General features: G+C 37.1%; 1 protein-coding gene across 7 annotated transcripts in view; it reads right to left on the bottom strand.

Moving 5' to 3' along the window:
- Window positions 1-7174: 7174 nt before the first annotated feature.
- Window positions 7175-17238, bottom strand: part of LOC124716227 (annexin B9-like) — a 138486-nt gene continuing 128422 nt past the window's right edge. For all 7 annotated transcript variants that reach the window (XM_047243160.1, XM_047243159.1, XM_047243157.1 and 4 more), the window contains 2 exons: window positions 7564-7745; window positions 7175-7398 (listed from right to left, as the gene is read on the bottom strand). In XM_047243160.1, coding sequence (XP_047099116.1) covers window positions 7348-7398; window positions 7564-7745 — 233 coding nt within the window. In that variant the 3' untranslated portion in view covers window positions 7175-7347. The remainder of the gene's footprint in view (window positions 7399-7563; window positions 7746-17238) is intronic.

Here is a 17238-nt window from a genome sequence, read left to right as displayed (position 1 = left end):
TGTTGGATTCCCTTACGGTGTTTATTAAGTCCTTGGCTGAAGCCATAATAACCGTCATAGAAGTAAGATGGTAGAGACTGTCTACAACTGCAGAGTTTAAACTGTGAGCAGTGCAGTGCACATAATGTGCTTTTCGTTATTTATCCAAAACAAACTTTTTTAGTCCTCTGAACTTACCTTTCATATTCGAGGCACCATCATAGCACTGTCCCCTTAAGTTATCCATTGACAAATCAAGACGAGCAAAAACATCTGTTAAAATACTGAACAGAGTTTGTTATTCAGTGTTGAGGTGTCTCATATAAGCCAATAAAGTCTTGGTTGATGATTAAGGAATCAACAGAACGAATACAAAATGGTACTTGTTCATGAATCAAAGAATCACTTGTTTTGTCAACTATAACAAATAAATGTTCAGTCTTCTTGCTTGAAGCCAATACCTTTCTCAACACAGACTTTCCTAGTAGATCAATGATCTCGTTTTGAGTATCGCGGGACATCCACTTATACCCCGAACGCCCTAACCAATCTTTAAACTCGGGTATGTCATTCTTTGGGAGTTCCAACATTTGAACAAATTTGAGTTTACATCTTCGTGCCCTCTAATTGTTAGTCCTTGTCGGCATATAAATTCCACGGTAGTAAAAATTGTCTTCAGAGTTAAATGGGTTTTCTTCATATCACTACTTGTTCATTCAATTGGGAGGCCACACTTCAGTTAGTGATCAAATTTAGTTTCAGAACACCTTTATGCGTAAATGTATTTTCATGAAGACTGAATTTTTCCTAAGCCTTTTCCAGTTAGAAAACCTTAAGTAAAAGCACTTTTTTTTTAAAAAAAAAAAAGAAAATTGTAATAGATTTTTAGCATCTGTATCTTTGCAAGTTTTGCAAAAAGCTTTTTCAGTAGATGCTTCATATTCTAGCCACGTATATTTGATCAACCAAAACTTCTGAAATGATATCTCCTTATTGGAATGTCCAGGTTTCAGCTGTGAACACTTCTCACCTGGATACGACGAAGCAATTGATGACAATAATTGTTGAAGGTTGACTTGCAGTATCATCAGCTTCCAAGCATGCCTTTTTAGTGACAAATTTATCCATTGCAAACTTAATTCACAATACACTAAGAGACTAAAGTAAACCAAATAAAATTCAGTCATATAAAATAGTCCACTAGACACTGAAATCTGAACACTAAACACGTCTGCAGCATGCACTGAACGAAACTATCCACACTGAATGATGCGACAGCAGGGTGGGCTTTATATAGCCGTGTCATCGTATTGTCTCAAAGGGTCAAGGTGACGCGAGGCGGAGGGTTCCAGGCGCTTCTGCTCCAGTCCTTTTGATGTCTCCGTGGCCGCAGCACTGGCTCGCCAACACCAGACTTTACCCGAAGGTTTGCACACCGGGATAAATTCCAAGTGTGCCCGCAGCGCCATAACACTATCATGATTCATACCACTCATTCTCAATTAACTTGCTTATTTTCGTAATAATTATTTGTTTTAACTCATTACTGAATATATTTTAAAAGGTAGCTACCATCACCAAAGGAAAATAAAAAGTCCCAACATAATTTTGTTATTTTACAAAGCATAATATAACTAATAATTTTCTTAAATTATTGAGGGGGGGGGGGGCTCCACTCCCATAAATGAATTTTTGAGGGGCTCGGGCCCCCTCAGGTGCCATGGAGTCTCTGCCTGTGAACATCAGTGCCTGCAGTAGCATTGATGTAGGCAGTCTGTTGGCTCTGGTCACCAGATCGATTTACTTGCTGAGAGTCTTCTTAATTAAACTGAGTGCTGGTTCCCAAGCCTTGCTAAGATTATAGCCGTAAGCTTGGTTGATAGGATCCCTGATGCAAATTTCTATAGCCCCTCCAATAATGCTGTCCCAGTGTTTGGAAGTCAGTGCCAAGATCCTCATGTGTTTGTTCTCCATCACATGATTCTTGGACAAACCGTGCTCTGCAAACACTGGCCTGTTGGGACACATCAATCAAGTGTGCCTCAGGCATTCTCAGCAATGACCTTTGACAGTGCGCACTCTCTGTCCAATATATATCTTTCCATATTGACACGGGACCTGGTGTACATTGGCTTTCCACAAATTGCACCTTTGATGCTTTCCAGTAATGCTCGTGTTTTATTGGGTGGACAAAAGACAGTATTTACTTGGTGTTTCTTCAATATGCATTGGATTTTTTCTGATAATGTGCCAGTGTATAGTATGAAGGCAGTGGCTGCCTCTCCTTCCATGACTTCTTCCATCTCCACAGGCTATACTGTTGTGGTGGGGCAGTGAGCACACCTAAGCTGCCCCATTCTGGGTATCTTTTTTTTTTTAATACAGTTCTGAGGTGTTCCTGCTGTTGGGGCACACACACTCCTGAAATGGTGTGCACCATGTATACTAGTGTTTTTCATAGCCCATTCCCCTTCAGAGGGTGCTGGCAGCTGTCTGCATGTAAATACAAGCCAGTGCGCACTCTCTTTCCATACACATTGTGGCCCAGGTTGCTATCAGCTATTCTCTTTACCATTAAATCCAGGAAAGGTGATCTTTCTTCTGCTTCCCTCTCCACAGAGAATTTGATGTTGCGACATATGGTGTTCAAATCTTAAGGAAGTCAAGGAGTTTGTTCATCCCATAGTGAGAGATGAGAAAAACACTTGGGCTTTCATTTGGGTGATGAGAGGGCTTCCTCCTCAAAGTACTCCACATACAAATTGGTCACCACAAGTGAGAGTGGGCTGCCCATTGCGACTCCACCTGTTTGTTCACAGTATTCTCCATTAAACAGAAAATACGTGGAAGTCAGGACATGCCCGAAATGGTCTCTAGTCTGCTCATCAAATTTCTGACCAGTAAGCTCTAATGACTCAGACATCATTATGAAATGATGTCAAAAGTCACCAGGATATGTCTTTCATCCTGAACTTGTCAAGGCATTTTACCCAATCCATAGAATTGCAGATATGATGTCTGTATTTACCCACATGAGGGCTTAGTATTTCCGTCAGGTATTTTGCCAGCAAGTATGTAGGTGCAGTAATGTTGCTGACAAAGGAGCAAAACGGCACCCAATCTTTATGGTCTTAAGGGATTCATAAAATCTTGATAGTGCTGGTCCTTGAGGTAACAGTTTCTTCTTGACCCCTCTGGTGAATTCGCATCTGTAAGAAGAGCCCTAGTCTTGATCTCCACCTTCTTTGCGGGTCATTATCTTCCTGTAGGAGTCATCATGTAACAAGCTCTGCATCTTTTCAATGTAGTCCTTGTAGAAAAGACCAGCAGTAGTGTTGCCTTTACAAGCACGTAAGACAACAATCTTAGGGCACTCTCAGGTCCCAAATAGCCGCCCTCTCTCAGCTGGTAATGTTTGACTTCATAGGCTTAGTTCTTGTCTGAGCATAACAGGTTTCATGACTTACTTCTTCAGCTGCATCAGGCAGTAGTCACACTGCAGCCTCTTCAATTGTGCTGACTGACTGCGACCAGAGTTAACTTAGGGGTGAGAGCACTGTTAAGCCCTTCTCCTGAACTGAAACCACATAGTTATTCAGCTCCATGCCAATCACACTGATCACAGTGTCTCTAGTGATGCCTATCAGAGAGATGTGAGAATTTTGATGTTTGAAGTCTTGCGGCCTTTTTATGGGTGGAACTGGTTGCCACTGAGGTAATACCTCTGCCATTATACCATTCATATTGTACATATGCTAACATCCCCACACTGCTGATGTCACACTGAGTCACTGTGCAGTTGTTGAGTAGTGGGCTGACTGGCTAATGTGCAGTAGTGTAGTGAGCTGACCAGCCACTGCACTGGAATGTAAAGCTGCACTGTAGTCACACTGGTTGCCCGCTGCCCTGATGCCACTGAATGTTGCTGCGGTACTCTGCTTTAAAATCTGCACGTGAAATTCTTCCATATTGCTGATGTAATGCTTCTTGACTAATGCGCCAAAAGGTTTTACTCTAGCACATGAATATATCTTTGTGTTAACCTTGTTGCTATGGTCAACTAGTTTCCTTTATCCAATTCCTTGTAAAAATTCAAAATTCTTTGGTTTTTACCAAATGAAAATTACTTCTTAAACATTTTAATTAATTTGGATGACACAGTAACATGTCCTCACCTGTATCTTCATGTTTACTTTCCTCATATCTAATTTCTGGTTACTGTTTTCAAAGTTAATTCCTTTCATAGTCCTGCTAAGCAGTGCCACAGAACTTACCATTAGACTTCATCTTGCTGCAATGCATGGGTACTGGAAGAGAGTTCCAATCTGCCCAAGCTACTAAGTGACAAACACCTTAGTGGTAACTCTTCTGTATTTTAAGCACCATGTTTTCCGTATATAGCTTCAATTACAGTGATGGATGAACAGATCTCTTACTTCACAGATCATGACAGATTATTATACATGTATCTTGCTTTGAAATTAGAGAGAGAGAGAGAGAGAGAGAGAGAGAGAGAGAGAGAGAGAGAGAGAGAGAGGGAGAGAGAGAGAGAGAGAGAGAGAGAGAGAGAATTGTTTATGACTATTTACTTCTTGTGCACATCTTTCTCCTTGACTTCCAAGGCACTGCCAAGCCCCAACGTCTAAAGAACAAGTGCTCTGCCACAGCAGGTGGAGAGGTTTAGTTGCCATCACACCTTGGCACTGTCCGGAGCTGCAGTGACTTATACTTCATCTGCGCACATATCGAACTAGAGTATGTACAGTGGAATGTTCTGGATTTAACTACCTTAACTACATTTTCACTTATCATAAACACTTTTTGTTGGCCTAAGACGATAAACGTGGAACATGTTATTCCTAAAAATCCCATGTTACACCACAGCATCAATGGAATATTCCAGACCAAAGTTCTATAACAAATATGAAGATGAATACTGTCCTGCCATCAAAGCACAGCATGTATTTTTCTGCATCTTCACTTTTTTTTGTTTTTTGTTTTTTTTTTTTGAGATGACAATATTTTATTCAAACTGCCAAAACCAGATAATTGCCCAACATGTGATTCAAATTAAATTGAACTGAACATTGCAAAAACGACCTGTAAAAGTTAAGAGAAGTAAATAAATTGAAGAAATTATATTCCAGAAAAGCCCAGGTAGCCCAGCAGGCAGTTTTTGATAAAGATACACATGTAATAACTTTTGATTTGCAACAGGCACCCCCCCCCCCCCCTTTTCACCTTCACCTCGTTATCTTGTTACAGGGCCAATATTCTATTGGAGGAAATTTTGAACATATAACATCAGCATTCATTGTCAGAGCATTTTTTGTTTGGGATGAAACAGTAGCATCAAGGGGTTCAGAGAAAGTAGCTCCAGGCACAACAAAAATTTGAACATTGTTTATGTTTGGATGCTGCCTATTGCAAAAGGAAGATTTTTGACTGAAAATCATTACCCACTCTAGACAGTGCATGTTGCCAAGTGATTGAGACTTTGGTGCAGCAGAGAAATATGTTCACCAACAAGCAGTAATGTGCTCCCCTTAAAGACTAAGTGAACATCTTTAAGTATAGCCAAGAGAGACCGCTTCGCACCAATGTTATGTCATCTGAAGGTTTGATATGCTCCAGTGATACGAGATCTGTTTAATCAGAAGAATGGCACATGGTGTTACTGAGAAATGCTACATGCCTCACCCTCACTGCAGATCTGTCAGGGATCTTGTTGGTACCAAACTCATTTCATGGAGAAGATTGGCAGAAAATCAAATTAAACAGATGAGATTATCCTTCAACCTTACAAGGTACCAGTCATTGAACGAATCCTGGTTCATTTCCAAATGGACCAAAGAAAAAACAAGACCTCAATTCTGCACCGAAGTGGATATCTCTCATTTCTCACAACTTCTACAGAGCCATAAAAACTGAGGTAACATCTACAACTGAGCAGCAGTGTGAAGATGCTTCTGCTGACAGGACATCATGACTATCAGTAGTGTTGTGCTAGTTACAGGAAAACAATGCACGCCACAAAAGATGTTCGCCACTGATAGGAAAATAAACATTTCTACACTGTTAATACAAAGTTTGTACTTTTGCTCTTTATTTTCGTGCTTCAGTCTGAACAGTGAATATTACAATAGTAGTAAAATATCAATAACATTTGTATGACTTTTTTAATTTTTTCAACTGAGTATCCATTCATAGGTAATGTGTGTTACCATTATATATCTCACACCCTTCAATTACAGCACACGCAGTGGCAGTTAAGCAGTCATTGTTCCTGCATTCCGTATGTACAGAACATTCTACCATTGTTTTCTCTTCCCATTTCACGTGTTATGTTTTGAGACATTTATTTTTTCTTTTTAAGTTATTACCTTTTGTGGACCTGGCTTCTACTTCTGCACTGTCCATATCTCTTCATTTACTGCTAAGCTGCTGTTAATGACTCAATTTTTTCAATTATGTAACCATTTCATTGCTAATTTTCAGTTTCATACTTGGGCTGTGATATTTTATGACTATTTAGTTCCTGGATGATCTTGTTCCCCTAGTCACCTTCTCTGTTTGATGAAAGAACACTTGGTTCCGTGTGTGTGTGTGTGTGTGTGTGTGTGTGTGTGTGTGTGTTATTATCTAGATTTACTGAAAATATGTAGTGTAATGAAAGTATTTTCAGATCCACTATATTTATGGCAACAACACATGAATGAAAAATACAGAGATTTCACTGATCAAAAATAGATTTAGTTATTCCATCATGTTGCAAGTGAAAACTGCATTTGCATTAATTTATGGGATGCAAATTTGCAAATTTTTGACATGCTGTCCAATGTATATGGAAACTTTATTATTATTATTATTATTGGTTATTTTTAATACATAAAAAGGAATAAAAATACAGTAGAGCTCAAGCAAGTGAATTATTTGCCTTACATAACCATAGTGCATTTTAAACATTGTCACTTGTAGAGTACAATCTATTGTGCTCAACACTTTTTCACTGAACATTTGAATTTAAGAATGACCTTATTTTAAGGTTTCTTTTTATTATCTGTTGAAGGAATGCCATGAAAGGCACTGAAATGTATTGGGGGGGGGAATACACAAACTATTCCTACATCTATAATATTCAAGCAATTGCTTAGCAAATTTAGATTTTAGGTACTAAATGTTCATGTGGTAAATATAGTTTATCAAAAATTCTTTGTAATTTAGTTAATAAAAATCTGTGGTACAGAGAGATTTACAAAAATGGCAAAAAGTGATAACCATCCTTAAATGTACACATGGAAGTTCAGATAACTGTTTTACAAATCATTGCAGCATATGTATACTAAAAAATAACACAGTTTAAACAGTTCATGATACAAGTGCCAAAAGTGCTTTCTTGTAATCTCCTGATGTATCACCCTGGAAAAAGAATGCAACTGTAAGTTCAAGAAGGTGTTCAAGTGAATAACAAATGAACAATTCTCACACTATTCAAACACTAACTATTGAAATTACTACCAATTGATTTTGCATTCTATTATGACTGTGACAACAGTAGTGGTATCTAAAAACTAAGCTACTTACTGAGATAAAGCTCTCCAATGTTTTTCCATAGCGCTCCTGAAATGACTGCTTAATATCGGCCATATCCACTTCACATCGTGTGGCTGTAATCCTTATTAACGTTCTGTCTTTTGTACCAAGTCCAGCCATAGCATCGTGGAGCCTTTCAGCAAAGAATCCCGCTTTGTTTCGCACTGATTTCACTGTAGGTGCAGAAAAGACCAAATTAGTGACAATTTATACCACATAAGCACGTGCACACAAAAAAGCAGAGACCCTTTGATTTTGCATCACTGAACTATATGTGTAATGTCTACTACTACTACTACTTTTAAAAGAATAATATATACTGCAATATAAATCTATTCACCCTAGCTTATCGAAAGCTAAACAAAATCTTCTGAAACTGGAAATCTGTGAACTCTAACTACTATATTACAATGCAATTACACGGTGATGGTAGATAATCTTTAGTGTCCAGTATTACACTACCAGTGTACTGTGTTCTTTCTATGGGTCCTGTGAAACTGTTATGATGTGTGCTCCAATTGACTGGCCTACAGCAACTCTAATTTAACATCTGATAAGCCTCATATCAACATTTTCACTTCTGTCATGAAATTTTTAGGAGACTTGAGTGCAAGTCCAAGGGCATTAGAACATGGAGAAAAAAAATTGGAGAGGAGCACTTACAGAACTTGTGAAAGGATTTCAAGTATTCACCATATTCTTCAAAAAGCAACAAGAGAAGAAGGTACGCACTAGAATTGACGGTAGAGAAGGGGAAATATCAAGTGGTTTACATTGTGATACAACAAAAGTTACAGAAACAAACTTGTGAATGTAAGGAACACTAAAATTAAATTCACAGAAAACTAAAAACCTAGTAATGGAGAATAATTAAGAAGTTCACACATCAAAAACACTTATCTTAGGAAGTGTTAAAACAGCACAGTGGAATCATTTGCACTTGCTTCATTCTGTTCCTTTACATAAAGTATATGGTTTGAATCTGAATGCTTCTGCATAGCTACTTGCCACCAAAGCAGTATCAATCCTATTCCAGTGATATCTAGTGTGTTCACTCTTTTAGAGTAAATGCATGTCAAAGAGAGAGCTGCAGAGTAATATGGTTACAGTTGAAACAAACATAAGGAAATGGAAAGCACTGAAAGTGAATGGATTCATCTTGATGACTACAAACTAATATACTACTGTAGAACCAATAAAAAGAAAGTGGGAAGGGGGTTACATATGGAGAGAAAAATAATAATGGAGTTTACACCCTTCAGGTTATTGCACATTGTATCTAACACCTCATAGGACAGTACCAATACTGGAGCAGAAAAAAAAAAAAACAAGACTGTACTGCTGACAGTTTACAAATCATTGGCAGAAAATATATTAACATTCATAATGCAACTAGAAACAGTTTTTAAAAATGTCATGTAAGCTTAACTGGAAGATTCTTGTTTTTAGAGACTTTAAACTTGATTTCCTGTCAGTTTTGACCAAGGCATAGAGGAGTTCATGTCAACCTTTAAAATATTTTCCACAGCTAAATTCTCTCTCAGGCATGAAGGACACGGTCCATCAGCTATTGTCAGTCTGTTTATAGAACCAACAACCTGTTGTGATTGAGCTCTAAAAACAATTGCAGATTCATCTGCACCTGATGGTCAAACGTTAACAATGAGATTTACTTGTTGTTGCGACCTCCTTGGCAGATTTGTTGCAAATACACTCTTTTTGAGTGCTACTGCGCAGTGCAGGATCCTCACTAGATAGGATTAACCGAGTACATCAAGAAAGTCCAAAGATGTCAAGCATGTTTGGTATTATCAAGAAATAGAGGAGAGTGTACTGCAGACATGATACAGGATTTGGGGTGGACATCATAAAAACACACGTTTCTTGTTGCAGCAGCATCTTCTTATAACTTTCTCCTCCGAATGAGATTTTCACAATAAAATAAGGGCAATCAGAGCTTGTACAGAGGTATAAGTGTTCATTTTTTCTGTACACTGTTCAAGACTGGAATAAGAGAGAGATATACTGAAGGTCGTTCAATGAACCCTCTGCCAGGCACTTAAGTGTGATTTGTAGAGTATCCATGTTGCTGTAGACGAGTTTGCTGCTAGATAACAGAGAGGGTTTATGTGCCTCAGGAGAACAGATAATTCCGGAAAAAGCACAGGAATTTTTTCATCCGGGAGAAAACTGGGAAAAACTTGGGAAATTTTTAGATCACCCGGAATTTTTCATTGTTTTACTTTTCAGTTAAATTTTTGTAATTTTGAGTTTTAAGAACTTTTACTCTAGTAAAGCATTTTACTATACCCTGTTACTGCAGAATAATACTGCAGCATTAAAACACACAAGAGAAAAAAACCAAAATAAAACAGAAGTTGCAAAGGAAATGTGCCATTAAAACAACAAAACACAGGGCATACACTATGCAATGCTTCATAACGACGAACTGCTTCTGATGAGCGTGACATCACAACTATTTACATTATGTTTGTTTGAGCTGTTGCCAGCGGGTTCATGCACATGGGTAGCTGAGTCAATATGAGAAGCACGTACTCCCTCTTCTTGCTACTTGATGTGGGGCTGTTAGCCATTTCAGCAGTAGCAACAAACTGCAGACGCTACCCGGAAAATTTTTTCTTATACACCCAAGCTTCTCCACATGACCCGTGTTTACATTTCGTGATTTTGCTATTGTTTCTTTGTTTAGAGCCTTCCAGTCAAATGAAAATAAAACTGATTTCTGTGGCCAGGAGCTATCAAGTGAATTAAAATACACTGACATAATTGTGGAAGGCTAAAATATGTTATTTACAGTTTTCTGATTTTATTTTATTTCCACTTTTCTGGCAGTCAAGTAAAAATTGCCTTGCAGAACAATGAAGTTATTTCAGTCTGTCTGCTACAGAAATTTGACCTTTATTAATTTTCTGCAGAGGAAGTCACAATTTATTTGAAACCATGTGTTTCATTCCCCACTAATGGCTAGTTTCAACTGTTCACTGAATTTCAGGTGCACGTTTTCATCTTCCAGCACACATGGCCAATGTGGGGTTGTTTGCACCTTTTTGAAATCTTATTAAAGGAAAAATTTTAGGTAAATGTGAATAATTTTTTTGCTGTTTTATTTACCTCTGTTTACCTTTTTTCTTCAAACTTTATTTCAAAAAAATAGAATGTAAGAAAACAAACTTACACTTTTTCCCTTAATTTTTTTTTACTTTGTATTAAAATTTTAGGAATGTGAATTACTGTAATGATTTACCTCCATTTACTTTTTTATTTTCTCTTAATTTTATACGAATTTTATAATAAAATTTATAATTTTTACATGAAAAAAATGAGCTAAAAATTAAAATTTGGGACAGTAGAAGGAAATTGTAGGTACATGCTAACTTTTTAATAGTATACTCTATAAATCTGGACATACAACTCTGCATTTTAAGCCAAATTATGCATTTTAGTATACTTTAAGAAATTCGGATGCTCTTTGAGTATCCTTAAATGCCCTATTTCTTTTATAACGTAATGTAAGATCTCTTGATGGTATATACATACAAATACATGGGCTTCCTGCATTACCATAGCTGCGCAAGTGCAGTAACACCTGTTTTCTGGTGCTCTCTGTCAATATGTACTTCTAACAGCTCGCTGGAAAATATTGTGAATGGTGGTTTGAAAAGAGTTACTTTCAAAGTAAGTTTTGTTTTATGCGAGATGAATTATGTTACGTTTGTGAACATGAGATCAATTTCTTAAATCACAGAGCATTTGACTATCATTTAAAACTTAACACTTTGAGGACCAGCCACTTAGAAGAACTTTGTGGCCAGAAGACTAGACATTTGAGTAAAAAAAAAAAAAAAAAAAAAAAAAAAAAAAAAAAAAAAAAAAACTTTTTCTATGTGTATGTTCATGCTACTTAACAGTGCTGTTGCTATTGGCTGACTACACCACATGTTCTATGCTCTAAACATCTGCAGTCAACAGTTGGCTAGATCATGTGACATGAGCTGTGATTGGGTTACAAAACCCATCACAATCTCTGTTTCAGTGCTTCAAAACTAACAAGCCGTGTTTGGTGGAATTTGACTTTATACTTTCATAATATGAAGGTATGCAATGTATTGTAATACAAAAATATGCAGCATACATTGTAACTAAACAAGCTGTATTGGGTCATGTGGGGTACCCAATACAGCAGGTTTTGTAGTATGTGATACAAGCTAAAACAGTTGTGGGTAGTGTATAAGGACACTTGGTAAATAAAATCACATAGTGCAACAGTGTGAAATAGTTGTAACGAAAACATTAAACTGTGTCACAGACCAGTTAATGTATATTCTTAATCAGATAATGACTTATCCTAACTGTACATTACTTTATCACTTTGATATAAATTTCTGAATGTTTTGAAGAGAAAGAACAAGTTCTGGAATTAGTGTTAATGGTGTTTCAATGTTAGTAACCCTTTTCATTCAAGTTTGTAATTATAATTCAAGTATTAAAATTCATTGTTTACCATAATGCAAATTAACTGTGTAAACAATTTTGGAAAACCTTAATATTTATGTATCTTTGCAAGTCAGGACAACATTCTTCAGAAATCACCAACTAAAAATTTGTAATTATACTCATAATTAATGTTTCTGGAACAGTCTATAGAGAAATTTAGTGCAATGTTCACATATTACGAAAACTAGGGAAGAGTTTTAAACTGGAGACAATTTGTATCATAAATAATGTTAGAAGAACGATCCATTAATTTTTTTGCAACACGATTTAAAGATTTTGTGAGTGCGTAATTATTCCGCATTTTAGCCTTCAAATGTTGTGAAAAGCCATTTTGGACTTTTAATTGTAATTTTGGTGTTGTAGAAATAGTACCAGCTCAGAAATGTTTCATAAAATTGCATACTTACATAAAGATGTTCAAGAATGTTCTGGACTGAATAATGAAAACTTAATTGTTAACTATATGTATGTTTCAAGATTGCACTTGTAAAAGATTGTTAATTTTGCAAATATGCATCATCATTTTACTCATTTTAATTTCTACTAAAACCCTGAAATGACAGTTTTTGCTGGATTAACTTATTAAAATTGTAACATCAAACATGAAATAACGTAATAATGTCAAAGAATGCAACTGTTAAAAGATGTATAAATACACCTTGCTCAAAGCCTTGGTGCGGAGTGCAGCTGGAGTACTGTCTGGTGAGTTCTGGTTCCTGTAAAGTTGTGACAAGAGTTGTCAACAGATTAATTGGTGTATGTCTGGTAATGAGCGAAGTTATCACCTCCAAAAATGTAAAACATGGTATGATCAACTGTACTATGTTATCCCTGAAATGTTGGACTTGCTTTGTTAGATTTGGTGAATGGAGCTGGTATGAGAAGTTATGTTAGATTTGACATTGGAGCTGGGCTTCTGTACTGTTACATTTTAATGTGTTGCTGCACGTTAAAGATCTTTCCAAAATGCTTTTTTTTTTGGGGGGGAGGGAGATTTTGTTTTGTGAAGTGCCGAGAAACTATGCCAGTGTATAAACCCTTAACCAATGTAAAGATTGGTACGTTTTACAGTTTCGAGGATGTCCCACAACATTTCATCACAACAAATGTTGAAGATCAGATGGTGGTAGTTGCTGTAATCACTGCCACAAAATGCAATTGGTGACACTCGCAGAGCAGTGTGAAAAAATTACTGGGGCCACAAACACTAATTACAAATGCATGGAGAAACACTTACAGTTTGAGGAAAGCAGCATTTACAGTGCTCCATTTTAGGAGCCAAAGAGAAGCCTTCTGTACATGAGCAGAGGGCAATGAAAGTGCTGCTGGATGCTGAATGGAAGGCTCTGCAAGACTTTAGATCAGACAAGGACTTTGTCACTATTACCTGCCAATAAGGGGAAGACCACCTTTCTGCTATCAAGAACTGAGTAACAGTGAAACTGATTCATTATTCAACAACCTTGCTGGGAGAGGATCTGATTGACAAGGTTCAGAGAAAACCTCAATAGGACTTCTATTCCAACTATCAAGGTCTTGCCCCAACATGCTGCAGTTCCTTCAAGACTAATATGGCATAGTGAAGATTCACAAGGATAGGTTCCCTGTTTGTCCCCATTGTGATCAACATTGGAGCACCAATCTGTTTTTTGTCTTAATATATTAACCCCCTATTGGTGCTTATAATGTCGTCGTCAGTCCTCAGAATGGTCTGATGCAGCGCTCCATGCTATTCTATTCTGTGCAAGCTGCTTCATCTCCCAGTACTTACTGCAACCTACATCCCTCTGAATCTGCTTAGTGTATTCATCTCTTGGTCTCCCTCTACGATTTTTACCCTCCACACTGCCCTCCAATGCTAAATTTGTGATCCCTTGATGCCTCAGAACATGTCCTACCAACCGGTCCCTTCTTGTCAAGTTGTGCCACAAACTCCTGTTCTCCCCAATTCTATTCAATACCTCCTCATTAGTTATGTGATCTACCCATCTAATCTTCAGCATTCTTCTGTAGCACCACATTTCGAAAGCTTCTATCCTCTTCTTGTCCAAACTATTTATCAATCATTTATCCTTCTAATAGGCAAATGCAACTATCTTATTCATAATTCTGAGGATTTCATGGGTTGCCTGAAGGTCCTTAACTACAACAGCCATATTTTTGGTTAACTTTGCAATTGTATCCTTTTTTATGAATGTGCCTCTACAGGGCTAATTAGAGCTATTAGCAAGCAGTTTTGAGAAATATATTGTGGCACTGTTTAAATACATGCTTACCTCTATATTTCTTATTTAACAACCATTATTTTGAACAAGTGAACAGTGTTGCCATGGGAAATCCTCCACTCCTATGGTGGCCGACTATTTTATGAAAGACTGAGGAAAAGGCACTGTGGTCAGCTGAAACTTTCCTGCTTCTGGCAATTTGTTGACAACAAACTTGTGGTGTGGCCCCAGGAATATAAACACTAATCACCCTTCTCCAGCATCTGAGCTTGTTCCGCTCAAACACTCCTTTCACCATGGAAGTGAAAGAAGACGGCAGCTTATGATTTCTGGATTTCATGGTTGGGAGAGTAGAGATTCGTATGACGACACGATGCCGTAAAACAAAATGTCAGGCAAATTAAAAATGAAATGTGAGTGACAAAAATGAAATTATGATAAGCATAAATGATTAGTATTATACTTTGATTTACAGCGGTGCTATGACATTTCCCTGTTTTTACACAAATGTAGCAGTTGTTCTACTGGGTAAGATGGGGTCAAAGATTGTGAGGGTATTAGCTCCACAAATGAACTTAAGAAATATGAGGAAAAGTATCTAGTATGCAAAAAATTTAGCCTTTATTGTGATAATGTGTCTGATGTGTTATATTATTAAGAAATTTGCTAGAAGAAAAACTGAAGTACTGAAAAATATATAAACGAAATATTGTGTACTGTATCAGTATCATTTAGTGAAAATTTGTGAGAAGAATGGTTATCTTCCCATTGCTGCTATGAGAAGTGTGTCATCAAAACAGTAATGTGCAATAATGGTGAAACAGTTTATCATTTTAAGTGTGCAAATGTCACTCCTAAATGAAAGATATGGTCATGTTTGAATTGCTTTAAAGACAAAATGCACTGAAAGATAAATCGTTCTGACTGTCAAGACAAAATTCTGACATTTTTATTAAAGAGGTACGTGCATTAAAGTTTAAGAACCAAGAATCTGTACAACAAAAACAGTAGTGCAATCCTCCAATATGTAGTGATAGGCTACTACATAACACGACGTGTGGAAAGAATGACATCACTATGAATAAGCAACGTCGAAAATGCCAAAAAACTGCAAGAAGTGACACTGCGTCCATTGTGTAAACATTTTATTTTTGATGTGGGGAAATTAGATTCCTCTTTGAAAGGAGAGGAGGAAACCAAAAGGTAATGGATCTGCAATGGACGTAGTCCTACAATAAGAAGCGGAGGTATGCCTGTGTGTTGTGTTGCAACTGAATGGATCTGAAGCCAAGCACATGAAACCTAAAGATGTTCATTTTAGTGAAAATGTTGAAAAAATTATAACTGCAAATGGCACTGATTCACTTAGATCACCCAATAAGAACAGATATAATTCTTGCAATGCCGGCATCTGCCATAAAATATCAAGGCATAACTATCCAGAGCGACCTTAAGCGGAAAGACCACATAAAACGGATAGTGGAAAAAGCAGACGCCAGACTCAGATTCATCGGAAGAATCTTAAGGAAATGTAACTCATCCATGAAAGAAGTGGCTTAGAAGGCACTTGTTTGCTCAATTCTTGAGTATTGTTCGTGTATCTGGGATCCCTATCAGGTAGGACTGATAGAGGAGATAGAGAAGATCCAACAAAGAGCGGCGCACTTTGTCATGGGATCATTTAACTGATGAGAGAGCATTATGTATATGCTAAACAAACTTCACTGGCACATGTTACAAAAGATTCATTGTGTATCACAGAGATTTACTATTCAAGTTTTGGGCAGCACTTTTCAGAAGGAGTCAAACAACATATTACTTTGCCTCACATGCATCTCGCGTATTGACCATGAGGAGAAAATTCAAGAAATTAGAACCAATACAGAGGCTTACCGACAATCGTCGTTCTCACGCACTATTCACGAGTGGAACGGTTGGAGGGATCAGACAGTGGTACCAAAAGTACCCTCCACCACACACCATTAGGCGGCTTGGGAGTATGATGTAGATGTAAAAGTACTAAAAATACCTCAGCATTATGACTCAATAGAATAATCATGTGTGCACACTAAAATAACTAAAGCTAATGGGTATTTAGAATCAATCTGTAAACAATTTAAAAGTTTAGCACTGGTTGATGTTAAGGATTGTATTACTTTAAATCATCCATCTGTGAACTGCAATTGTCTATGAGTTTTCCATAGAAGACGTAGTTAGTAAAGACTTTGTTGATCCAAAAAATAGTGTGGTGTGTAATGAACTAGTCTGCTTTAGCAAGTCAGGCAACATGTCCCAAATCTCAGAAACAGATCAGGGAAATGTATAAGCCTGAGATATACTAGTCTCTGTCAAACAAAGAACACCAAAACATAGTAAAATTAACAAAGTGGACCCAGTATAAACACTACCTCCCTGCAGCAAAAACAAGCTAATTTTGCTACACACAAATTTGTAGTTCTTAAAAGCAACATTACTGAATTCCATTTCTGGTTAGACAAAATTAATTGCAGCATTCTGTGTGAACACTGGATTAAAAGTACAGAAGCACACTTTACCATTTGGTTGCTCATGGGCAAGAAGTTACTGCAGACCAAGCATTGCTCCAGATGAAATGTCCATCTATATCTAGATCAGGCTAAGATCAGTGTCCAATGATTCAATGTTGAATGAAATTTGGCTTAATGGGAAGCTCACATGGGCAAGTACTAGAGATTTTTTTTTTTCATCTCAAGAGTCTCAAAAGTACAGTAAAAAATAATGTTAATATACTGCATCAGAATATCAGGGGATTAAAAAAAAGTAGATGACCTTGTCTGTCTAGAAGATTTAGAAATTGAGGGTGGAACAGACGTAGTATGCTTATCTGAACATTATACAGTCACATATATGGAAAAGGTAAATGGAGGATCTAAGCTTTCAGCAAATG

Source organism: Schistocerca piceifrons, chromosome 1 (genome assembly GCF_021461385.2).
Source record: "Schistocerca piceifrons isolate TAMUIC-IGC-003096 chromosome 1, iqSchPice1.1, whole genome shotgun sequence".
NCBI lineage: Eukaryota > Metazoa > Arthropoda > Insecta > Orthoptera > Acrididae > Schistocerca > Schistocerca piceifrons.
The sequence above is the reverse complement of the archived record's forward strand: the minus strand, read 5'-3'. Positions and strand labels throughout refer to the sequence as shown.